At 40.3% G+C, this 26,591-nt stretch overlaps 1 protein-coding gene across 3 annotated transcripts in view; it reads right to left on the reverse strand.

The window, feature by feature from the left end:
- Positions 1 to 1,420: 1,420 nt before the first annotated feature.
- PAX3 (paired box 3) overlaps positions 1,421 to 26,591 on the reverse strand; it is a gene marked incomplete at both ends in the record, with an annotated part of 94,203 nt that continues 69,032 nt past the window's right edge. For 2 of the 3 annotated variants that reach the window (XM_082841052.1, XM_082841051.1), the window contains 4 exons: positions 1,425 to 1,459; positions 1,954 to 2,200; positions 20,437 to 20,651; positions 21,530 to 21,695. In XM_082841052.1, the coding sequence (XP_082697178.1) occupies positions 1,425 to 1,459; positions 1,954 to 2,200; positions 20,437 to 20,651; positions 21,530 to 21,695 (663 nt within the window). Of the gene's footprint in view, positions 1,460 to 1,953; positions 2,201 to 20,436; positions 20,652 to 21,529; positions 21,696 to 26,591 lie in introns of all 3 variants that reach the window. The other variant, XM_082841053.1, reaches the window with a different exon arrangement.

Genomic DNA, 26,591 nt, shown 5'->3' on the forward strand with positions numbered 1-26,591 from the left:
TTTTACAACACATTGTTGTTGGCTGAGGCTGCAACACGAAGGTAACGCTTCTCTTGATCCACCACCCCCGAAGACCAACGTAGGAACTAAACTCAGTACTATGTCTAGTCTCACTAACTCACTACGTCATAGTTCCTAACTCTAAAAGGAATGTACTTGTGCCTACCTCGTTCATGGTTCCAAGAATAGAAAGAAATAAATAACACTGCATTCCACCTTCCTGTTCCTCTTAACATCTCAAAAAACAAATTTATTGACATTCTAAAATGTCACCACACAAACGTATGTAAACCTCAGTTTCCTATCATCTTTCAATTTCAGGTATTATTGTATAATTTAAAAGTACATGACAGCCACATGGACATTTCTGGTGTTGCCCTGCCTTTCATAGAAAAGAGAAGAATGTAAACGAAGTCATTTTAAAAGCATTATTCTCAAACATGGTCTCTAATCAAAAGGAGCGAGCCGGGTATTGGTTGTCCAGCAAATGGCAAACATCACTGCATTCTACCACAATGAATCATGGGCTGCGAAAATAAAGCACCTGCAAAAATATAGTTCTGATTCTGTTTCTATGGCCCTGGCCAATGCCAAGGCATCCATGAGGTACACAGTATTGCACACTGATAAGCAGCTGTGGGAATGCACGTCACTTCTCCACCATGCCCTGCCCCCGCCCAGGTTGGCTTCCAAATGAAACTACATTGGGCAGATGTCACACACCTCTCCCACACTGAGAAAGAAAACAAGCTTTTCTTCTGGTTCCCCCATATCCTGTTAGCAAGACGTGTCCATCCAGGACATGTATTGACAACTGAATTACAGATGAGGATAAGATAACGAATAATTTATTTGGGAGGTCCTTTACATCTAGTCTTAACTTCCTAAAAATGGTGGCATTTATTTTTATATCCATTTCCAGTGTGTAAAAGTCAAGGATTCCTCCGTTCCTGCTTCATGGAGCGAGCAGTTTTAAGGTTGTAGAAGTGTCAGCATTGGACATCAAACTTGTTATACTTTATTCTCCGACTATATTTTCAGAACATTCTGCTTGCCCAAACCAGTCAAGATAAATCACACACACACACGCACACGCACACGCACACAAATGGAATGTTTTAGCTCCTTGACCATCAGCACTAAAGAGTTGGGACATTTGATATGTAGCCATGTTAAATCATTGCCTTAAAATGTTGCATTTGTCTTTGTTGTTCCGGATCTTCCTTTTCTCCACTGCTTTTGTCCAACACGTTCAAAAGAATTTGAAACCAACTACTGGAGAAAGAAAATCAATCATTCTCCTTTGTCTCCTGTCGAGACTGCCCCCCAAGAGGGTGATTTTTTTTTTTTCTGAGAAGATTCTTCACGTCTAGGCTGTGGAGACCGGAAACAGGGCCAGTTTAAGCTCCAAGTGGACAGTTCACTTATGCGATATCTGGCTTGAGATAATGAAAGGCACCTGTAAGGAAACACATGCAGCTTTTCAGGTCAGGCTGGGACAATTCACAGCAAGGGGCAAAATCAGCTACAGGCTGACAATGTCATATTTAATACCGAGGTATCAAAGGATCGAGACGAATATTTTTATTCCTAAGACAAGTTTGACAGAACTCTGTGTCCTTGGGATTATACCCCATATGATCCTTGAGCTGACCTCATTAAGAACATGTGTTTCTAATGCCAGAGGTTATTTCATTTTGGCCAACCCTTGTGTTTTACCTACTGGCAATCAGCTTTCACGTCTCAGCAATTAATAACCGCAAGATGTTGCTGACATTGGTTAAGAAAATAATTATACTGGGAAGCCCTTGCTGGAAAACCCAGCTGGCTTTGCCACAAAATTGATACCAGGATGGAAGGCTTAATCATGCTGGCAGCTCCCCTTTCTCAACGAAGAGTTAAAGTGTTCCACCCTTACAGGAGTAATTACCCCCTAGAAAGTCCAAGGCTTACTTTGTCCATACTGCCCATATTGGTAGCCTGTGACAGGGTCCATACTGTAGCCCGTGGTGCTATAGGTGGGTGGACAATAAGATTGAGAGGTTGGCAGACTGTCCAAGCTCTTCATATGGTCTAGTCTCTGACTGCAGCTGGCCGACACCGTCGTGGTAGGTTCCAGGCCCCCAGTGAGAGGCGAGAGCGCATAGTCGGTCTGGGGCTGATGGGGTACCCCACCGTGGTTGGTCAGGAGTCCCATTACCTAAAATAAACAGGCAGATTAGGAAGAAGTGAGAATGCAGGGAGGACCAGACCCTAGCCTGTAGCTGAAAGGATAACTGAAAAGGGCCGTTTCACTTCTTTGGAAATCTGCTGTTAAAGAGCTGTCCCGAAGACGGTGACCTCCATTCAAAGTGGCAGAGATATTCCATCATGCCCAGTGATAGCATCTGACTGCAGTTTCAGAAAGAAGCAGAGGGGGAAAGGGGAAGGAGGGTAGGGGAAGAAGGGAAAAGAAAATGAAGGAAGGAGAGAGGGTGGGAGAGAGAGGACACTGTACCCCTAGTGATAAAATCATACTGGAAATTCAAAGAAGGAGGGACACAGGGACAGAAGGTTGGAAGGAGGAAGAAATTATATCTGTTCATATCGAATCATGTTTAACCATGTATTTACAACTGGGAGTCTCACATGTCATTTTAAACAGGCATTTGCTTATATATTTTTTTAAGTTGAATCCAAATCTAATTCTTTCTGTGTATTTTGAGATCTCTATGTCTTTTTTCATAGAGTTCCCTCTCACGAAAACTCCACTCTCCATTTTGGCCATCCTTCGGTAATTAGAAATTAGTACACCCTCCCTGATATTCCCTTGCGTTTTCCTCATCCCTCTTACTGTGTAATTAGTACTTGGTCACCTACTTTGAATTATGAGAGCTCTGAGGGGAGTAATCTACCGATTTTCATATCCTCAGCACCTAACAGAGGGCGGGCACATATTAGGGACTGAATGAATGATAAATGATTCCCCAAATAACTGCCCCTATTACCTAATCCTTTCATTTCTTCTCTAAACTAACATTTTCATAAGAAGCACTTAAAAAAAAATGCCTGAAGAGCAAACATGTTATAAAAAGTCTGCTCGGTTTTTTAAATAACCCTGGAAAGCAAGCGAACTTTTAAAAAAACAAAACTGTGATAACAGAACAACTTTCCGATTAGCACGGTGACAAGTTTCACAAACACAGGCTCGATGACCCTTACAACACCTCGTGATGGAAGCAAGTAGATAATTAATTTTGCATCTGGAAAACTGCCACCCAAGAGAGGAAGTGATTTTTCTCAACTTCATGCAAGTCAGTGGCAGGACTCAAAAAGCAATCGCAGAAGAAATCGACTGCTGAGTGAAGAGCTTCCAGAAAATATCACCTGCTTACAAAGTATTGCAATGCAGGGACCCACGACGGCACAGTATTTCCATCCTAGTCCTGTTGTATTTTAAGACGTCGGAAGCATATGGAGATTAAAGTGTACAAATAAGAGCGAGATGAGAGGGCAGTAATGAAACTCAACCCTGATTGTAGGTCATGGGTTATCCACCAAGGTAATTCAGGCCACAGGATCCTGGATGGAGGGGTACCAGCAAGGCACGAGGGAGGGATGAATCTCGCATTCCAGAAAGCTTCCTAAATTAGATTCCAAAACCAGTGAGGCCACAATCCCCTTTGGGAAGGGTCTGCATAATCCTCATAGCTAAACAAAATCTTCTTGAAATAAAGCTTTAAACGGATCCATCTTCAATTAGCCCCAAAAGACAAAAAAAAGAAAAGAAAAAGAGAAAACAAAACAGAATCTGTTCCACCGTCTATGGATCACCCTTTCTTCCTCCATTTTAACAAGCCATGATTCTCCTCACCATCCCACCCCGGCAAGTCTCTATTCTCCATTTCCTCGTCTCCCTTTCACTTGAGTTCTATGTGTGAGCAGATGGGAAGGCGGGCTGGTGTGGGGAAAGCAACACAGTCTTACCGAAATTTTTAAAGACATTCCAAGGGATCAAAATTTTCTTGAACTTGAGATTTTTCAAAATCTCTAAAAATTACTTATATTCCAAAAAAAATCGTATGTTTCAGAGCATACTTTTGTTTTATTGGACATTAGGGGAAAGTGAGAGTCACAGAGTAAAGTAAGAATAAAGGGGCTTCCCTGGTGGCGCAGTGGTTGGGAGTCCGCCTGCCGATGCGGGGGACGTGGGTTCGTGCCCCGGTCCGGGAGGATCCCACATGCCGCGGAGCGGCTGCGCCTGTGGGCCGTGGCCGCTGAGCCTGTGCGTCCGGAGCCTGTGCTCCGCAACGGGAGAGACCGCGGCAGTGAGAGGCCCGCATACCGAAAAAAAAAAAAAAAAAAAAAAAGAATAAGAGTCACAGCTAAAGGAGAATGAAAAGTCACCAGAACATGGGGCTGTCAGACACTGCTGATTACAGTAAGTTAATTACTTCATTTTCTCATTTAAAAAACCTGAACATAGCCCCAAATGCATTTATTTCCTGAATGTTCTTCCATCTATATATATATTTTTTTTTTTGCCTTTCTTTGAGTTCATGTAGATGATTTTGCAGTATATACTTGGAAAATTCATAAATGTCAATTGATATACTAATTTATTAAATATTTTCTTTCAGCCCAAATTACGAACGTCTATTAGAAGACAAGTCTTTAAAGTAGAGGTTGTTCAGTGCCAAACACACTCCTTTCAAATCAGGAGTACCTCTCTGTGTACTGGTCTAATGGGCAAGAATGGACAAGGAAAATTAAAATATTAAAAATGTGATATCTTTAATGAAAGGGGGATTAGGGCACAGGGCACAAATAGTTTACTGTGTAAATAATCTGTGCTAAGTTTTTTTAAAAAGCACTTAGAAAAATCAACTTTGTTACTGTATAAATTCAAAGAAAAATAGGCAGTGGTACTGGATAAAAAGGAAATATATTTTTAGTAGTGTCCTTCATGAAGATACTTACTTGAAATTCTGTTAATGGTATACCTCTTTAAGGAAGAAATGGAATACTCTATACACAGTCACAGTTGAAGAGTAATAGAAGAATTTTATTCAAAACATGCACACTCTCCCATGAGCTATATGTACATTTTTGTGATAAACTTTTTTTAATCCTCTGCCATATATTTCTTGTTTGCATAACTTTGAAGCCCGCAATAATTCTGAACACGGGAGGAAAAAAACATGAAGATCCTAAAAGAGAAGAAATGAGTCCTTCCTAGAAGCAAAATTCAGCTGATGATGTTCACGCAGCAACTTTTTGCAGCTGTTGAATTAGAAAATACCTTAGGACAGGAAGACCTTGAAATATATCTGTTGGAGGATGGAGAACATACAGTACCATCAGCCAAGGCTATATTCTAGGGCAAGAGAAAGACAGCTCCTTAAAGGTGCCAGGGCACAGTGTCCTAAAGACATCCCAGCTCATGATCCAGTCAGGAGGGATGGCTGCTGTGTGAATAGAATAAGAGGGATGCTTGATAGATCTTCATGTCACTATTATGACTGTCACACACCGGAAGCTCGTGACAGCTCCTGCTTTAGCAACTGCCCTTAGCTCAGCAGCCCAATACCTGCGGAAGCTAATGTCAGAAAATAAAGAGGACCAGCGACCCGTTATCTTGCTTAGAGACAGATATTCTCCCACGAGTTTTTCTTTCCACTGTGATAGTCACACATTGTAATCATGACTTCTTTCTCAAGAATTGGATGAGGATGGGAAAAGGAGCACTAATACTTCCCTACATTTGCTCTGAAATGGAAATTAATGAATAACGACAACGAACGCAATTTATTTCAATATTTCACACTGAGAAAACTTGAGAAATGTACATCGTTGTAACAGCTTCTTATTTAAAAATTAAAAGGAAATCTGTGTTGGAAAAGAAAAATAACTATATCAATACCAAATGCATTACTCTCCCCTAACATAATTTAAAACCTCAAATCTCTATGGAAGGGTCCCATTACATTTTTATGTACATTTCTTTAAAAGCAATTTTGCTATTTAATGTGGTTCAAGGGAAGCTATGGAAATTTCTTTCTGCTGCACAAAGTTGGTAAACAGACTTCTTAGAACTCCCCCAATATGGTCATGGAATGTCTTCCAATCATATTTTCTTTTTAAGAATATTGTCAGGATCTCTTTCATATAAGCTTTTCCTACAGCAATTTGTAATTCAAAGCCTAAAATAAAATCTCCATTCGTTGCAAAGTGGGGGATTTTTCCTCATAAGCCATTAATAAGCTAATTCTATTACAGGGATGGCATTTTTGCCTGATTTTATTTTATTTTTTAATTTGAGGTAAGAGAAACACAATTGCCTGGTTTTCACAAACAATTTCACAGGAAAAGAAATAGACTCAGGGCTAATCAGTTCTGTCTACTGAACATCAATCACATTCTTATTAAATGTCAGATGAGTCCAGGAACTGCAATGAACAGGAAAAGTTTTCCTTTTATAAAGATCTCTGTTCTGTCTCCTTGGGAATGGAGGTGGGAGGAGGATTTTTTAATTTTTTATTTTTTTTAACTTTTAGTTGAGTACAACTCTTAGGTGAGGCATCTGGAAAAAAATCTATTAAGTATACCAGTAAATTGTTACCTCCGAAACACTTCCCAGACACCGTTTCTAAATTGTTTTATGGCTAACCTTTAAAAACAAATTCAAGCCTTAGAATCTTGAACTGGGACTTCTGCTGGTTCCTCAGTCATTCCCTTTATTAGAGACTTGGTTGAAGATCTTTTTAAGCTCATTCTCAAGTTTCAGAATTCCAAAGAAGTTGTTTATATCTTGATTGGAAGATTATATGGTTCAGGAAAAACTAACTCTTTACAATTGCTTCATGCCATATTTCTCTTGAATTAATTTTCCTATTGTAAGATTAAATATAAAAGATAAAAAACTATGAGTCAAGCTAAGATTTACATTGAAAACAATGTGTCTGGAAAATATCCGTCTTGGCTTAAGTGTTATGATTTTGCCATCAGTTGAAAGTGCTCAGAGCTTATCAGAAATCTAAAATGATTTAGCAAATTATGGTGTGCGTCTAGGCGCTTCTTTTTTTCCTTAGCAGGAATCCTGGTTCATGTCTTTATTTACGTTTTTGCTCTTAAGTAATCAGATGCTTTTCTGATTTAACATTTAATAATACACATTTAGTTGCATTTTAGAAAACCACTGTGAATTACAGCTTTGTATGACATAAAGGGTTTTTTTTTTATAGCTTCTACACTTTTCTCAAAAGGCTAATGATGATAAACTTTTAAAATTTGGATATAATTTATTCCCACAACCAAACAAAAAATTCAAATGTTTATGCACGTGTTTTTTTGCCGATATGGGTACTACTGGAGTTATGTTCTGCTTAAATATCAGTGACTGTATCTTTGAGGCTGTAACTAACCCTAAACTTGAACAGCGGAGATTTCCCTGAAAATGTTGTCTTCAGATTCAAATGCCTTGGGAATTATCCTGCAGTTGATTAGCATCTAAATAATTAGATTTTTTGGCCCTGTCTGTTTGAAAGCTGTAAGAGGGAAGTTGCCCGAAGGCAGAAGTTTCTAGCAAGGTAAGGCTGGTGACCTTCTCACCCACCCAGAGTTACGGGAAGGGCATGGCTGACCTTTACCTAACCAGACAGAAAACCAGTGCATGTAAAATGTCCAGCTAAATACACACTTATTTTTTACTTTAATCCTTAGCTAACATTTTAAAGTAGCTATGTTTCACACATGATGCAAAAGTGTGCGTGTCAGACAAGTGTGGTTCATATGGTGCATATATTTCCAAGTTTTATTTGTAAAGATCACAGTGAGTACCTTCTCAGTTAAACTCTGTTATATGTGCTTTAATCTCCAGCTCTGTGACAAGTTACAGAATGAATTTTACTTTATTGATTCTTTAGAATACCTCTTTCTCAATAGACCTAAGCTGTCAAATGAGTAGCAATATTCTTTAGAGACTGATGACTAAAATATAAACCTAGGCAAAAAAATTAGCATAGAAATGGCTTGCAAGAGACACATATACACATAGAGTTTACTTCTAGACAATGATGAACAATCATATCGTGTCCATCTATTATCAATAAAATAAAGCCCATTAAGAAAAAGCTCATTTCACCTAAATGAAAAAGTATGGTTCATACAGTTGGTATCTGACTATGTTAGACCCACCATGGGCTGTAATAAAATTCTCATATGTTTTAATTCATTTACGCATGCCTGCATTTAATATGCTTTGTGACCATGTCTACAATTAATATGATTTATGAGAAAAGAACATGTGTGATATTGGGGGGGTAGGGTGTAGCATACATATTTTTTCTTCTATGAATGAAAAATATAGCAAAACGGCTCAAGGAAAATTGTTGGCTGTTAGCATATTAAGATGGACTGACAGAGCCCTGAGTAAACTTGGGGGAGTTAATGATATCCTCTTATCTGACCCTGACACATTTGCAGCATGTAATTTACAGAAGCTCTGTCCAGGGAATCTTGACAAATGCTCCTAACTATGTCAGGGCAATGTTCCATTCTAATGTAAAACAGATGTGGGTCAGATACCCTCATTCATCACTTAACACAGAGAGTCTCAAACTCTTTCTGAGAGGAATGACATTACCTGCTGTTAACTCTTCTCATTTCAGGAAACAACAGCAGCCTTCTATCTAGCACTCAAACCTATCACCATTTCAAAAACATGACTGTAGAAAATTAAGCATATATCTTGGTTTAATTTTATGACTACTTCTGGACACGTCTGCTAAATATTAATTGACCTCTTGAGACCTAGGATTCCAAATATAGAAAGGGAAAAGCTCTACACTTGGGCATCCCACGGTACTTCAGTGAGATGGTGCTTAAAACTTTACCTCTAATTGCCCATAAGCTAAGCCTGCATCCAAGAAAATGCAGGGCTGATTCACCTAATAACCATTCCTAAAAGCACACCTTGCTGAATCTTAACTGCCCAGTTCTGTCTGAGATTCACACAGAACTTTACAATAACCTAGGTGTCCACGTTACCTTTTCGAAAGAAGGACCTCCACACTGCCCCTCTGAAGCATAGGGGTGCTGGGCTACACTGTATCTTCACTCCCCAAAAACTTCCCCTTCCACCCAATACTACAACTGTGTGTAGGGCAGACATTCCAGCCTACTGAGGGAGGAAAAAATTTGCCCCGCTCAACAGTGAAATTTCTTCTTTCTTCCAGATCATGTGTGATACAGGCAAATGTTTCTGTGGCTGCCCAAAGTCCATGTCATAAGACTCCATCTACTAAACGCCTGAAGATTACAGAAGAGAAACGTCCCTACACTTCTGTTCATGTGAAGGAAGATAAGTCCTTAGGACAGAGAAAAGAGCCAACTGAAAAGATCAAGTGATACTGATTTAACGAGTAGATATCAGGAAAGTTGTTTCTATTAACTATGGGAAATCAGTGCACAGCCTTGCAAAAGTCTGAGAATGAACTTACCGTTCGGGAAGTGTTTTCTGCCCTGTTTCACAGGTTTTGTGTTAAGGCAGAATAAGCTTTCATTTAAGATGCATGGAAATGTGTAACGACTCTATACATATGGGACAACATCTGAGAATACAGCCTTCTAAGGACCGGAAGCTACTATTCCGGTAAGCTAAAGTCCTACCTACTTTAATTCCCCACCTTCCCGACTCCAGGGACACTGGACCAATAAAGATGTTGCAGTGCTTTTCTACCTGAAAACTTACTTGTGTTCTTGATCATAAATTGGGCAGTGGCTATGTCTCCTATTCCCAGGCAGCTTGAAGTAGCTGGCAACATCCAGGACCCACAGTGAGGCCATATACATAGTTCTTTGACCTACAGAAATTAAATCTGCTCCTACAGATCTTGACAGAATAGAGTCTTTGTAATTTAGTGATAAAAGGAATACTCCCCAATCAGTTAAATCAAAATTACTTAGATTGCCCCTTACTTTCTAAAACCTTGCACCTGTTGTTTAGCTACCTTTCTCTTTTGCTGGTGAGAGAGAAGTGTAGCGTTCATAAGATTCTCCTGCCTTTGAGGTATCTAGTATCATAAAAGCTAGACTGTAGATTTTTTAAAAATGAGTTCATGTCAATATTATATTTCAAGGGGCTTCCCTGGTGGTACACTGATTAAGAATCTGCCTGCCAATGCAGGGGACATGGGTTTGAGCCCTGGTCCGGGAAGATCCCACATGCCGTGGAGCAACTAAGCCCGTGAGCCACAACTACTGAAGCCTGTGTGCCACAGTACTGAAGTCTGTGCGCCACACTGCTGAAGCCCGTGCACCTAGAGCCCGTGCTCTGCAACAAGAGAAGCCACTGCAGTGAGAAGCCCACGCACCGCAACGAAGAGTAGCCCCCTGCTCACCACAACTAGAGAAAGCCCGTGTGCAGCAACGAAGACCCAAGGTAGCCAAAAATAAATAAATAAATAATTTTTTAAAATTACATGTCAATAAATCAAAATAAGAATAGGAAACAACAGGACAACCCTGTCCCCTCCCTACTCTTAGCCCCATGGAATGAAGGATGGTTGCCTCTTCTTTTCATTGTAGTGGGTTCTCATGTTATTGTGATCTGAATTACTCAAACAAAACCAATTTTTGTACATTGTATTTCTGGAGAGTATCATATCCCAGTAGCATTACAATGACTGCATTCTGAATGGATACCAATATGTGTCCTTAGGTCTTTAAAATGTCTGAGTAGAATACCTTAAAATACTCCAGTCCACCAAGAAACTGCTTTTCCTTTGATGGTATTCAGCTTCCACATTTGTCTTATTCATCAGGGACAAAGAAAAGTATGTCTTTTTGTCAGAGGCCTGCGTGATATTTTTCAGCAAACAATAATGAGAGCTCTGTTGCAACAAACAGTATTATCACTTTATCAAAATGCATTTAATCCTTTTAAGTACTGTGTTTCTCAGCGTAGCTCTATAGGGTGACTCTTTTTCAATATCTCCCAAGTTTAACAGGAGGATGAAACAGAAGCCGAGATAGTTTAAGCAACTTGCCTGAAGACACACAGCTAGTGAGTGGCTGTTAAGTACTGGAATCTACTAAACAGGAATTCTCTCTGTTTTTACTCCCTTTTTCTGCCTATCTTAACATTATTAAGCAGTTAATAGCTTCTTATTTAAAATTACTCTTTTTCCTGCTAAGGTCACTTGCAGAGGGTGACAATGTATTGAAGCAGGAGATAACATCAGACATTAAATAGAAGAAACATTCACTAGTGAAAAAAAATTAAAGAACAGTTCTAGAAATGGACAAATCATGAGTTGGGTCTCTACTCATTTTTTTCATTCAGCACTTCCCAGGAAATGTTCCTCAAAACTTGGTAGTCTGATAACTCAACAAAAGGGATCCCCAGTTAAATTAGAGAACACTGAGTTAAACAAACATGTTTCTATACTGCAAGGCTCGTCAGAGCCTTTAGTAGGCTAATGTGCACTGGCACTCTGAAAGGTAAAGGGATATAATTTGAAATATTTACCAAATCGTTGGCTCAAAATCCTTTTTCCCCAAACCACTATTTCAAAGAGCCCACTTTGGGGAACAAGCCTTTATTATGAGACACTGTTTGGTTTCTGAGTGTTCAAAGATGATTATGACCTAGTATCATGCTTCTAGAAGCTCATGGTCCAAAGGGGGATGGATATGTTATAATACAGCGTGGTATGTATTTTAACAAGGTATAAACACACTAATGTAGCATCAACGGAGACTAAAGTAAGAAATTCTGCCTACAAGTGTCATAGAAGGGTTCATACTGAACTAGAAATTTTCCCTTGGAATCTTATATATAGAGGGTCGGCTCTTTAGAGGGTTTTTACACTTGATCTTAGCCCAAAGGCCGAGAAGTGATATAAAGGCTTTTTGAATCGACAAGTGTTTAATTAGATTTTGTAATGCAAGCTACCCAGAATGAGACATCAGCATTTTGTGGAGGGAAAAGATGGTTATTTCTTTAAATAATGCCTGCATCCTTCATTAGTTCAGTTCTGAGGACAGCCTGCCCAGTCATCTCACAGCTCCAAAATATTCCCCGCAAGGTAGAAACACAACCCTTTGATTCCACAAAATGCACTATCTCAAAGGGTCTCCCAATTTACCATCTTTTCCATTGATCAGTGGAGACAATACAATCACTAATCTCAGAAACTCTAGTTTACTGAACTCTAGCTAAATGTCAGGAGGAATTTTTAAATATGACACTATACATTGAAAAATATACACCTCTGATGAAACCCAGACTGTTTTGCAGAGACAGATTCTTTAAAAAAAAAAAAAAATAGTATACAACGAATGACTGAATCCAGTCTTCTGTGTCTGCAGTACAAAGCACACATTCAGCCTCTAATTGAATAAATATGCAAGTATTGAGATTTCTATAGATATTGCCATTTTGCAAATGCAGTAATAAATTAAAAGCTTTACATTGCATTCCAACCACATATAAAGGGTTGATTCAGACCATTGGCCTCACACTAGAATTCAGCACGGCTTTCCTATGTTTTACTGACGAAAAAGAAAACCTTTTTATTCCGGTAGCTTAGTTATGGACCAAGCGATCACACTCAATTTTTTCTCTTCAATGGCTAAAGGAATTCAAATGGGCCTAAATACCTTGGGGTTGTTACATTTTTTGTCCAATGTACAAGAGAAAGTAGCTGATGGAATTTCTACATAAATCAATTTAATTCACAAAAAAATTTTAATTCAGCAAGAAAGGTTTTCTTGTGGCTCATTTCAGTGACATGACGTAAGATTCAGTCACTGGTGGCTGCTGCTCCCTTCCTTTCTTTTAAAAAGAGATTTTGGCCAGGTACTTGCTTCTTTCACAATTCTCCAACTAACTCAAGAGGCTGTGGCTAGAGCTGACATAAACCAGGGCTCTCCTCACGCTCTTTAAGGGTAGCAACCACAGCCTTCGGAGAAAAACCAATGGCACCAGGTCAGTTACAGCCTGCATTGATTCAACAAATGGATTAGCAATAACGTTTTCACCACGAAGCGGAATATCTTGAAAATCTAATATGGCGGAATGGAAACATGCAAATGGCCAATGGTTACTCTGGTGTAGCTGAAGTGGGCTTATTTATGATCGTAAACATCCTTGAGCCTTCATAAACATGTAAAAGGCTTCTGCAGCCCTGGTTGTGAGCTCATGAGTTGCTTCAGAAATGAAACAGAAAGAGGCTGAATCTTCGGAGAGGCTGCCACTCTTGCACAGAATGTCTCTCTGTCCAAGCTTTGTTTGACACCCAATCAATCTCTTTAATCAAAAGCACTCCTTTTTCTTCCACAGATGAATTTCTGGAAATTGTAAGAAGGTAGTGCCTTTGTTTGGAAATGAGTTGGTGGCAGGCCACCTGTTTGTCTGGTTCTTCACAATGATAAAGGTAGGTTGAGGGCACAGGATCTGCAACCTGTGTGTGAAATGGACAAAACAAATGGCCTGGCATCAAGCAGCTTCTGGATGTGTGCCCAAAATGTCCAGAAAAATAGCTCTCCTGAAACAGGAGCTGGCCCCGCCATCAGGGTAAATCTTACTGCTTTTACATGTATCAACGGTACTAAAGAAGACCAAGGAATTGCTATACCACAGCGAAAAGGATATTCTCTCTATACGAAACAGAAAAGTACCCATCACAACCATTCTTAATGACTATACCCCATTCGCATAACAAACTGATGTGTAGTAAATCGCACACCTTCGATGGACAAAAATCCTTCATCTTGCCTTGCAGCTAAGGAATTTGAGATAATTGTGAACACTGTGGTCCAGGAAATGACAAGCAAAATCAAAAGCAGTCTTGAGTTCTGTGTACACATATTAATGCTTAAATGCTTCTCCCTAGTAAGTTTCAGGAGTAACAAATGTTTGTCAAAAGAAACGGTGCTGAGCAATTGAAATCTGATTTGAAATGGAACCACGACAGTCTAATACATATATGCATGAAATGGAGAAGCTGCCTAATAAGCGTAGCTGACACCAAATATGCAATTTACATACATTACACACTGATAATCTCAATTTTAATATTATTCTTTAAAAGTAACTGGATGGGTGGTGGAGTTAAAATTTCTCTTTTATAAAATGTGAATAAGAACAAAAGTGTATCCTGACGTCTTCCACCATTAACCACAACCTCCTTAGTGTAAAGATATATCTGCTCTTTCTTGGGTCTGTTTCAGAGGCAGTATCTCATCCCCACAGAGCTGTGATGATTCAACCAGACTTAACAGATGAATGGTCGATAAACTTGATGAGATCTGCAGACCTACTCTTTGTTCCTGAGGTGCTGAGTGGTGAGCAAACATTCAAGCATGTTTAAGCCTGGTACACAAATCTTTATGAGAATTTTTTCTTTCCTCAGTACATTATCCATGAAATAGGACAGGTGTACTGGTTATTCAATTACATCTTACACAAACCTGGCCAAAATTTGAAATGAGGGCTCTGAGCATAGATCTTACTGTGGGGATTTATTAATAACAGTTAAAAGTTGTCTATAACAAACGTTTTTTTTGTAATTTAAGCCTATTTTCTTATTTTATCATTGGTTTCACTCATAAACCAGAAACGAAAATCTGCCCATCTGTTCTAAACATAAAATGTGTTCATAATAATCCAGATTTATACCAAATGTATTTTTAATACATTTAATACAGAGAGTACTCAAAATTTATAGCCTCTGAGGTTACAAAGAGGACTTCCTCTTTTTAAGGAGGAAAATGCTTAAAATGAACGTAGGAAAGGCTCAGAAAGCTTCTTGGATATCAAGGATATCCGTAGGAAAAAAAAAAATGTCAATGATATAAGAGTAAATGAATCAAAACCATATGGATCAAATTTTCCCTAAAATACACAGTTTGAAAAATTAAGGAGGAAAAGTGCTTGGCAAAATGTGTTTTAGGTTTTACCAAACCCAAAACATTCAAAGAATCATTTGCAATGGTTGATGAACCCTAAATGCAGCCAACTTAGCCCATTTTTGTATACTACATAACGATAAAAAAAAGCTTCCTAGATAACTTCCTAGTGTAACCCACTGATACTGTATTTCACTCAAGAAATCATTAGAAGCTGTCACCAGAAACCGTGGCGTTTGTAGGAGTAGGGGGATGCTGAAACGATATAAGTGTGTTCTTTTAATTGGCCTTGTTTTGGGGGTTTGGCTCTGCGTGTTTTGGAGGTGGGGGGAGCAGTGAGGGTAATGTTTCTTGCAAAGGAAAGTTAATTAGAAGAACATGGGCCAAACGTTAATTAGTCTCACGTCTTGAGCATGAGAATATGGTAGTATTTCCTTGGCACTCCGTATTCCAAGTCGGCATTCCTTTTTTTCTCCTGCACATGCAGGAAGGTGCTGGGAACACACCAGCTGGGTTTGGAGGGGAAATACGTGGTCTCTATTTCCCTTTGCTCTTTCTGTGGTGTTCCCACACCAAGAAAACACAACTTTTCAAAAGAGGGTGCTACTGCAGGGTAGAGGGAGTTGAATGGTTTCCTTCTCAGATCGTGTTTTGTCATTCATCATAAAAGCCTCATCTCCTGAAAGGGTTATATAGTTCAAATGGTCCTAGGAATTCAGAGACAGTAGAAAATTTCAAGGGAATTAGCCTATTCCCAACCCACCCATCCCTGAGAATCTCAAGTTCCCTGACAAATCCAGCTTTTGAGGGATTGTGAAGCCCAGCCCTCCATCTGTGAAGGCTTTTGACAGTTCCTGCAGAAAAATCGAGTTGAATATCAGTGCTGGAGTCCATGGAAAACGTTCTACAACATTATGCGTCTTCAGCAAGTGAAATGTGTAATTTCATTTATTAAAGAACTAGTAATAACTGCAAGAGAGGTAGACTTGGCTTTTAACTCTGCCAGTGACTCTAACTGTGTTGCACTGGCCTCAGCTTTTGCATAAATAAAATGGGAATATTCCCCAGATACAGTTATAGATTCCCTCAGAACAAGATACACTTTTCCAATGATTCAGTAACACACAGACACTTTTAGCAACTTGAGGAAGGATACGACCAAAGCTTCTAAAAGTTTTCATCAGGATTCTGAGATTTGGAATGTCATAGATGCCTGTCAGTCTACTACTACTCTAATCCCACCAGCTGGACAGTGTAACCTTTTCCTGATTCACTGCTTCACACCCATCCCTCCCGAAGCTGAGAATTTCTCTGGGAAAAGCACTGAGGGAATCTAAGAAACACCATTTGACTAATGGCTCTGATTCCAAGCATTTTTTTTTTTTTTTTTTTTTAGGCCGCAGGTCATGAGAGATCTTAGTTTCCTGAACCCGCGGCCCGGGCAGTGAAGCACGGAGTCTTGCCCACTGGACCACCAAGGAAGTCCCTGATTCCAAGCTTTAAAAGAATCTTTGCTCAAGGGAGCTGATATGTTAGAGACCCCAAGGGAAAATCAACTACATCCCTCACACCAACAGAGAAACAATTTGCTTATCATAATGGTGTCTATTAATTCTTTGACAAGAAACTAGAAAGCCGATTTCACAATGGTTCACATACTTTCTAACTCATGATTTCCAAGTCTGAATGGCAAACAATACATCAATTTCGATGACACTAAGAAAAGAATCAAATAAAATGCACAAATAAAATAGCATCCACTAAAGAGATTTACAATGAATTGATCATAATGACTCAAAAAACTTTAGCTCCAATTCAATTTAAATGAATAGGTAGGTAAAGACCTATGATGAAGAGTAAAGGCAGGGAATAGGTAAGATGCAAAGTTACATATTATATAACATAGAACATGCATACTATCTCAATTATATGTGTGTGTGTGTGTGTGTGTGTGTGTGTGTGTGTGTATATATATATATATATTTTTTTTTTTTAAGCATAAGACCCAAAAAGAGCTGAAAGGCAATATGCAAGAATATTAATAGTGACTCCCCAGGGGAATTTTTTTCCTACTCTAGAGATACCTTTTAAAATTTTTTTTCCATTTTCTACAATAACCATGAAGTACTTTTATTATTGGGGGAAGTTAAAAGATTGATAAGAAAAATGTGTAAAGCAAAAAAGCATGTAGGGCTTCCCTAGTGGCGCAGTGGTTAAGAACCTGCCTGCCGGGCTTCCCTGGTGGCGCAGTGGTTGAGAGTCCGCCTGCCGATGCCGGGGACGCGGGTTCGTGCCCCGGTCCGGGAAGATCCCACATGCCGCAGAGCGGCTGGGCCCGTGAGCCATGGCCGCTGAGCCTGCGCGTCGGGAGCCTGTGCTCCGCAACGGGAGAGGCCCTAGTACAGCAAAAAAAAAAAAAAAAAAAAAAAAAAAAGAACCTGCCTGCCAACGCAGGGGAAAACAGGTTCGAGCCCTGGTCCGGGAAGATCCCACATGCCGCGGAGCAACTAAGCCTGTGTGCCACAACTACAGAGCCTGTGCTCTAGAGCCCACGTACCACAGCTACTGAAGCCCGAGTGTCTAGAGCCCTTGCTCCGCAACAAGAGAAGCCACCGCAATGAGAAGCCTGCGCACCACAATCAAGAGTAGCCCCTGCTCGCCGCAACTAGAGAAAGCCCGCAAGCAGCAACGAAGACCCGATGTAGCCAAAAATAAATAAATAAATTTATAAAAATTTTTTAAAAAGCATGTAAAGAGTGCATTCGCAAAAAGAGTGTTAATTAACCCAAATCCAAAGTTTAGAAAACTAGTTTCTATAAAATGATTTTAAAATATGAATAAGACCCCCACCTCTATTTTTTATGAAACCTGTCTCCTCTTCACCCAACTGGGTGCTATCATGAATGAGATTCGAGAGTAGGAGATGGGAATCCTCTGTCCAGTCCCAGCTCTCTCACTATTAGCGCCGTGACCACAAGCTCTCCGAGCCTCGGTTGATTTGTCTGTATATTAGACGTCCAGATAGAGACAGAGGGAGTGGAAAAGTTGCAGGAGAAGAGGAGAAATGGCAGTCGCAGGTTTAGTTCTGTTTTTAATGTTATATGATCCAGTATATTAATAAGCACTTCTCTATAGCAAGGAAAAAGACTAAGCCATGCCCACACTTTCTTTACTCTCTTCTTTAGTTAACAGGTAAACCAGCTGTTAGACGTGGACTCTTTTCTTCAAATTTTCTTTACAATATTTTTAACAAGGCCAAACAATCAAAAACAGGGTAGTGCACACCTCCCCACCTTGCTTAAATAGAGGCATTCCTGAGAAATGGTAAATCTGAAAGGCTATAGAAATCTGTTTTAATTCCCAACTCTCCTAATGTCCCTATTCCATCTTTCTGTAAATATGTCTGGCAAGATATTGATTCACTCAGCCTTTTTTCCTCCAACTTTGCCTAAGGAAATAAGGAGGAGCTTTCATATTATTCATTTCTTTTCTAACTCACTGGAGATGCTACGAGAACTAAGACAACATGGGTTCCTAGTGGTGGGTTGAGGAGGAAATATATGGTAGAAATGCAAGATGTCCTGGATATTTGCAATTTAATAAGTGAGGAGCTAACATAATGTGTAAGAGCATAGTAAAGAAATACAGGAGAAGTTGCCTGTGGAATTTTCCATGGCTTGATATTGGAATGATTCCCACCCTACCGCCAACTCTGGAATCATAGCCAGGCTTCTTGAAATCAAGGATTAACAATTTCAGGGTCAAGTGCTAGTACCTCCACTTATATAACACAGTATAATACACTTATACTTCCTATAACATACAAGAGCAGACATCTATAATACAAGAAACTAGGAGCTTCACTGAGAGAATACCTGTTCCTGTCATTATTTTTATTATGCTCGAACACTAAGAAATGCCAAAAGAATCCTGGGTCTCACCTTACAGAAGTGGTTCGAGTTGAAGTTTACTTTTATGCAAACTTTCAACGAAATCATGTTCATAAAAAGCTCTTCTATGGCCCCAAATGACTTATAAAACTGCAGAGATAACTACTTCTGATGTTACTTCTAAACTGTGGAAGAAGCTTCTATGCTATAGATCCAGACATTTAAAGATGAATCTATTAATATAAATCCATGATTTTCATGCAAAATCACATTCACAGAGGCGAGCACTTGGAAATTAAATGTATTAAAGTCCTGTAGGAAGCATGTCCATTGTTTTCATGTTGTTATTTTTCAGCTGAGGCTTAAAGCCACCTCTTATTTTTTATCCCAGGATGTGCTATAGGAATCTATGAAACTTAATTACATTCACTGTTACAAAAAAGGATTTATGAACTTTTGCCTTTAGGCAGAAATGTTTATTTCATTGCCTTTGCTATTCATTCTTTTCAACTCCAACGGCTTTGAACTTTTCAGCTGCTCGGAGTTATCACCGTTGTGCAGAGCCCAGGAACTCCACTCCCAAGACGCAGACCACAAGTTGAAGAAAACGAAGAAGGCAAAGATATATGAGTCGTTATTTTGGCCACCCTTTGTGCCATTAAAATCTCATTTTCTGCCTATTAGAATGCCCTCTTGGTGTTTAGGCAGCAGTGATAGTCAGTGATTAGTGTGTAATTGAGTATAATTGTCTTTTCACTTTTCATTTGTGTCATTCTGAGCTTCTCTCTTTTTCTAACCACCAAGAGGAAAAAGGGGGTTAAGAAAAGATAAAGCTGTTAAAACTCTCACTCTCGGCCCTGAAGAGATTCTCGATTGCAATTATAGATTGCAACCCCTTCGTGACATTTCTCCAAATTCAGCGGGCAGCTCTCCTCGCCACCTGGGCCAAGTGCTCTCTAATAAAATCAAGTGATCTGTATTTAAACAACTGCTAATAATGTCAACCTCAGACAGATGCCACATGTAGGAAATTTAACCAACCCCCTGACATGCAATTATCAAGGCAATTTATTAATATAATCTCTCAAGAAAAGCTCATAGTCCAATGCAAATTAGAAAAACAATTACAACATTCAAATATCTATATATTCCCAAAGAGCAGTAATTCTCCTAATTTGTGCGTTTATAACTCATTTATCCTAGAGTTCTGTAGTCATCAGCTGGGTCTCTCTCCACACAACTTGTGAACCTCCTCTCCAAATACTGTATAAAACCTTTGGTGTTTTCTAATTAAGTGTTTTTGCTCACAACCCTATCAGCTGACCAAATACCATTAAAAAAAGAAATGTGTGTGAACCTCTTACCCAAAACCCTGAACAAGGAGTGCAGAAGATGAATGCCTTGACAGCTAAGTATAACATACAATCTCTGTGATTACATTAAAAGTCACTTGGATTTTAAGTTTAAGCTACAACTTTTGATACAGCCCGTAGGAAGGGTGGAGAGAAAGGAAACCAGAAAACTGAAATCATGTGGCTTGTATAAAGAATACATTATGGTTTAAATTTGGCAATTCATTATATGACTGCCTCGGGGAATTGACTATTTGGTTCTGGTATACAGCAAATCGTCTGTCTGGAAACACGGGACTGACCTGAGGTGAAAGGCCATTGCCAATGGCGGGGTTCATGGGGTTGGAGGGCCCGGACGGAGGCACAAAGCTGTCTGTATAGCTGGAAAATCCATGCCTGGTGCTGGAGAGGCAGTAGGCAGAGCTGCTGTCCGGGGTGGAAGGAATAGTGCTTTGGTGTACAGTGCTTGGAGGAAGCGGCTGAGGTCTGTGGACCGTGCTGCTGGGATCCGACACGGCTGCAAGGAAGAAGGTCATCAGCCATAAATCTCCTTTGGAGGCCAGCAGAGAAAGTTCAGTACAAAAGTTCACAGTCACCAAGCCATCAGCAGTATATCCTGGTCAGCCACATGTAAATTTCAAACTGTCCTTCTTGACACTCAGGTCTAGAACCACTCATAACAAATACGGCCACCTCTCTGCACATATGTGCAAGTACATAATTTATCTACATAGTTTCAACGCACACTCACCCAGAACAGAAATTCAGAAATCACATCGACAGTGCGAACAAACCTATTTTGGTAGTGAATGTTATTCATCAACGTGACGATTAACCCATGTAAGAACTGCAAGTCTCAAGCTTCTTATCAAATATACTTCCAAAGCACCTGAACATTAGTGTCACAGTATAGTTTCGAATGCCTGCAATGCTATCTTTCATAATGCAAACTAATTTAGTTTTATCATTTATCCCATTCACCTCTATGCACTAAGACAGAGGGACTTTTTATCAAAGCTTACCTTCCCTCTATTCCTACTGCAGTTAGGAGCCGTCACAGAACTTCAGTTAATGGCAGACTGGAGTATAAATGTAAAGTTTTAACAAATGAAAAGCAAATTGCATGCTTATTTAGGGATGCTGTTTTGTTTTGTTTTAAAATACTGAAACAGTATTATATTACAACACAGTTTATCTAGAGAGATTCAGACAGGTCACAGGACAAACTATGTTTCTGAAATGGGACAGGTATCAGTACTTTCAGGACAACCTGATGTAATGTAATGAACATACAAACAGCCACAAGGACACTGCAGAAGATTTCACTGCATAAATTAAGCAGCAAGGAACAAGACTGGGCGTTGCATCTTAACCCCCGACTCCATTCCTCCATACCTTGTGGAATAGCTGTGGGCTGGTAAGAGGTCTCGGACAGCTGGTATGTTGGCAGAGTCGGCATGGCCGTGGGAGGGAATCCCCCCGGAATGAGATGGTTGAAAGCCATCAGTTGATTGGCCCCAGCCTGCTTCCTCCATCTTGCACGGCGGTTGCTAAACCAGACCTATGGATTTAATTTAAAATTTGAGGATTTCACTGATGAAATAATAGTACAGTCTTAATGAATTTTTCATGCTAAAACAGATTAAAGGCCCCTTACTGACAGGGCAAATAGACACAAGAGCCCTCCACCTTCTGGGTTGTATTGTCAGGGAAGAAAGGAGAGTTAGATGTCAGGGGTCAGTAGAGGGACTTCGAGGGCCTTCAATGGTCCTGCAGAGCCCCCACGAGCCCGGGGGGTGACCATGGGAAGGGATGGCTAAGCAGGGATGGGAACAACGGGAACTCCCTGCCATCACCATGAGCACCCTCCCACCTTCATGTACCGCAGCATAACGGGGAGGATCCAGGAGTCTGTTTGGCCCCCGCGTGACACGTGTCCTAATTTGGTCTTACCTATCACACTAACCCTTGTTTTTTATAGTCTTATCAATGTGTTTGTATTTCTATGGACATTATGTGCACAATTCCTGGAAAGTCATATAAATTAACCAGAGGGATAAACGGAGCTATTCTACGATCCCTTCCAAAGTGTGAGACATTGTGCTGGTCTTCATGGAAATAGATGCTGAAGAGGTAAGTATTTCAAGAAATGAAAGCATTTTATCTATGAAGCTCTTTTAAATAGTGGGTTTATTTATTATTTCTTTCAAGAGCAGCTGTAAGCACCTATCTTTTCAACAGAGGGCTAAAGGGGTGGATAAGATAGGATCCCTGCGCTCCAGTAGCTTACTGTCTCCTCCTCTAGGAACTCACGGAGTAATCAAGGTCACCAAAATAACTGCTCACAGGAGGTGGAAACTCCATGTTCGAAAATGCAGAGAAATTAGGAGAAGTTTAGAGTGGAGACAAAGTTTCAACTCCTTTTAAAGCTTGGATATGATTTCTAAAAGTGGTCACGCCAGTTGGAAGAGATACAAGAGACCAGCATGTCTAAGAAAAGTTGAGACTTGATTTCCTAATAGAACAAAGTTAACAATTATACAACTTAAATGTAAATTTCAAGCACAAAACTTTTTTTTATTTTTATTTTTTGCGGTATGCGGGCCTCTCACTGTTGTGGCCTCTCCCGTTGCGGAGCACAGGCTCCGGACGCGCAGGCTCAGCGGCCATGGCTCACGGGCCCAGCCGCTCCACGGCATGTGGGAATCCTCCCGGACCGGGGCACGAACCCGTGTCCCCTGCATCGGCAGGCGGACTCTCAACCACTGCGCCACCAGGGAAGCCCTAAAATTTTTAAAAGAGTGGAGAGAGGAATGTCTCCCTTCTGTAGCAAGAAAGCCCAGTTTAACAGATACTTTGCCAAGGTATCTGCTTAAACTTTTGCCAATCACCCAAGCATTTATCTGGAAAAGAGTTTGGTCATCTCTAATCATGATGCAAGACAGTTGTAAGGAAAGCTATTTGAACTTCCTCAGAACACTAACATTTAATACTCCTTAAGTTTCCAACAGGAAAAGAAGGGAAGTCAATATTTTCCCATGTTGATACATAATTGAATTAGAGTTTTACTTAACTTAAGAAATTGCCACCTGGGATAACAGAACCATTGACAGCACTCAATTTCAGGTCTGCATCAATTGTGTTTTCTCAGTGCAAGTCTAAGCGTCTGTTACCGGGACTCCCAAAGGCATCAGGGTAAGAAAACTGTTTTCAGGGAAGTGCTTGGAACAAGCCGGTTAGCCTGAGGAGGCTGGGGGTGAGAAATTAGGGTTGTTTTCATGCCTGAATGCACTGTCCCATACCACGCACTGTGTCATATTTTATAGTATAAAACCTCCAGATTAATGAGGCGCACCTGGCTCAGGTGACGGGTTGTTTTTTTTTTTCCTCCCCACACTTATCTAGACCAGCCCATGGGCAGTGCATCTTAGGCTTTATGTACTAGGCTGGGAGGAGAGTTGAATTTCCAAAAGTTCTGATGTGACTTCACTCATTCAGACTTACTGTCTTCAAATCTACTGGTGAGATCCCTTATGAAGAACTCAGAAGCTTGCCACTTCTGACATTATCAGAGCATGTTGCCAATCTCTCTGTGCCAACCTCCTGCTGTAACTTTTAGATAAGTAAACCAAATGTGGTTTTTCCAGTGGGTGGGCTCTGCCTGATTAGTTGATCAGTCTTAACCTACTTTTGATCTACATTCATGCTAACGCCTCCATAATCCAATTTTTTAAATCAAAAATGTCTTTGCTCAGATAATAAATTAGAAGAAACATCATAACTACAAATCCCTTCAAAACATTAAATCCAAAAGGCTAGGGGTAAAGTTTTGGGGGTTTTATTTCCATTTTTCCAAAATGATACAAGTAAATATTGATGACATGGAATAAACCTACCAGGAGTTGGATAAAAATTCTTATAGTTACAATACAGCATATATTATAACTACAATATAAGATGAAGAGAAATAGTTGGGAAGCAAATCTTTACTGAAAAACAAACCTTCAACAGGAGGTTTCAGAGTTTCCCAAAGGAAGGAATTTAAATGTTGTTTAAATTTAGGCTAAATAAATCCAGAGGGCTATTCCTGAGGGAAGCAGGGCTTACTGAAGACTGAGCTGCCTGTCTCTGGCCATTTAACCAGAATTTTCTTTTTTTTCTTTTTTTTTTTTTGCGGTACGCAGGCCTCTCACTGTTGTGGCCTCTCCCGCTGCGGAGCACAGGCTCCGGACGCGCAGGCTCAGCAGCCATGGCTCACGGGCCCAGCCTCTCCGCGGCATGTGGGATCTTCCCAGACCGGGGCACGAACCCCTGTCCCTTGCATCGGCAGGCAGACTCTCAACCACTGCGCCACCAGGGAAGCCCTTAACCAGATTTTTCTAGCATCTTGCCCCTGCCAGCCTCTGCATCTCCTAGAACCAGCTGACACTGCCAACAGAAGCACTAAAGGAAAAATATACTGAAGTTGCAAAATGGGAAATGGCCCTTGCCTTCTTTATGCTTTGAAACTCATAAACATCTATTTTTAATAGGAAAAAAAAAATGCCCTTGAAATCACCTTCATTTTAAGTACCCAAAGTGGCTATGCACAGTGATCCTGGGGTACTGTTATTAGCCCATCTTTGACTGAAAGACATTCCCTTGTCCTCAGAAGTCCTACCCAACTCTTCCAATATTGTCTGTCTAATTCCTAACAGACAATCAAGGAATAATCCACTGAATGGCTTGTGTAAGTGCAGAATACTGAATACGTTCATCTAAAATGGGTGGAAGGCATCTATGATTCAGTTGTTACTATCACGAGAAACTTTGTTTTGAAAAGAGTAGCAATTGCAACAGAGACAAACTGGCCTTTGATGTTCTGGAGGAGAATATGAGTGTTCCACCAATTTCTTAGCCAGAAGGGCAGGAAGAACACGTTTTACTAAGCTATCTACCTATTAAATGTCATTCTACGATCTCTAATTCAATGTGATTTCACTCTCCCCACGCAGCATTACCTGGCCTTACACATCACACTTAGCATGGTAACAAAGTGGGGCGGGAGACATACATTGGTGGATAACTACTCCCAGGCGTGGGTAATTGCTTACAATTGCCTGTATAATATCACACTACATCAGAACCTTCCCTCGCACCAAGTTTTTATTTCATTTGATGAACTGCAGCCTGGTTCATTTTCATCTGCTCCTGGATCTTTCCCTACTTGTACGTCTCTCTTCAGAGCCCTTCTACAAAGTCATATTCACGCTTTTGGACATGATATTTAGATCCATTCTGGAGTAATATAATATCAAATGATTCTTTGAAGCAAAATTTAAAATATAACATCATGATAACTAGGGATAAAAGGTAATGAATCACAAAAGAACAGGTCTTTATAAATTTTTCTCTTCACGAGTAAAAAAAGTACCAATTTGTTCTCAACAATGAAAGTTGTAAAAAAAACTTACTATTTTAAGAAATATGGTAATACTTTTCATTCACATGGAAGCAGTGCAGACCAGGCAATAGTTGAATCCCACCTTTCCCCACCCCTCACTGCCTCTGTGATCTTGAACAATTTGCATAATATCTGTGGGTCTCTGTTTTCTCATCTGCTAAATGGGAGAAAAGAAAAACTCCTTCAGGGCTTCCCTGGTGGCGCAGTGGTTAAGAGTCCGCCTGCCGATGCAGGGGACACAGGTTCGTGCCCCGGTCCGGGATGATCCTACATGCCGCGGAGCGGCTGGGCCCGTGAGCCATGGCCGCTGAGCCTGCGCGTCCGGAGCCTGTGCTCCGCAACAGGAGAAGCCACAACAGTGAGAGGCCCACGTACTGCAAAAAAAAAAAAAAAAGCTCCCTCACAAGATTAAGTGAGACAATATAATCAGTTAAATGAGACAATACAATCAAAGCTTGCAAAAACACCTAAGAGATACTGTGTTCAGTAAATGTTAGTTATTAAATACAAACCACACTGAGAAATCCAAGAATTAGAGACTTGCTTTGTTTTCTAAGCTCTCTGGTCTACAGCCAAAGCCTTTTGTGCCCCTGAGCAAACAGGAAAGTACCCAAATAACACCTCAAATAATTGAACGCCAGTTTGGCTTGAATGGAGACTTAGGTCCAAATTGCTTCCAAGGTTCATGGATTAGTGTTAATTGTCCCATGGTGTAAGCCTAATTTTGCCCGTCAATAAATTACTGGTTCACATTTTTGGCGTGGTCCTCAAAGGCCATCTAACCTACATTGTTCCAGATGGGTTATTTCAAATGCCATTTAAAAAATGGGAAGAGAATGTAATCATTAATCCTTAGAAAGAGAATTCACAACAAGATTATAAAATGTTTCATTAAATACTAGAGCTGAGGGGCTTCCCTGCTGGCGCAGTGGTTGAGAATCTGCCTGCTAATGCAGGGGACACGGGTTCGAGCCCTGGTCTGGGAGGATCCCACATGCCGCGAAGCAACTAGGC

This window comes from Leucopleurus acutus (assembly GCF_964270905.1).
Source record: "Leucopleurus acutus genome assembly, chromosome: 6".
NCBI classification, from domain to species: Eukaryota; Metazoa; Chordata; class Mammalia; order Artiodactyla; family Delphinidae; genus Leucopleurus; species Leucopleurus acutus.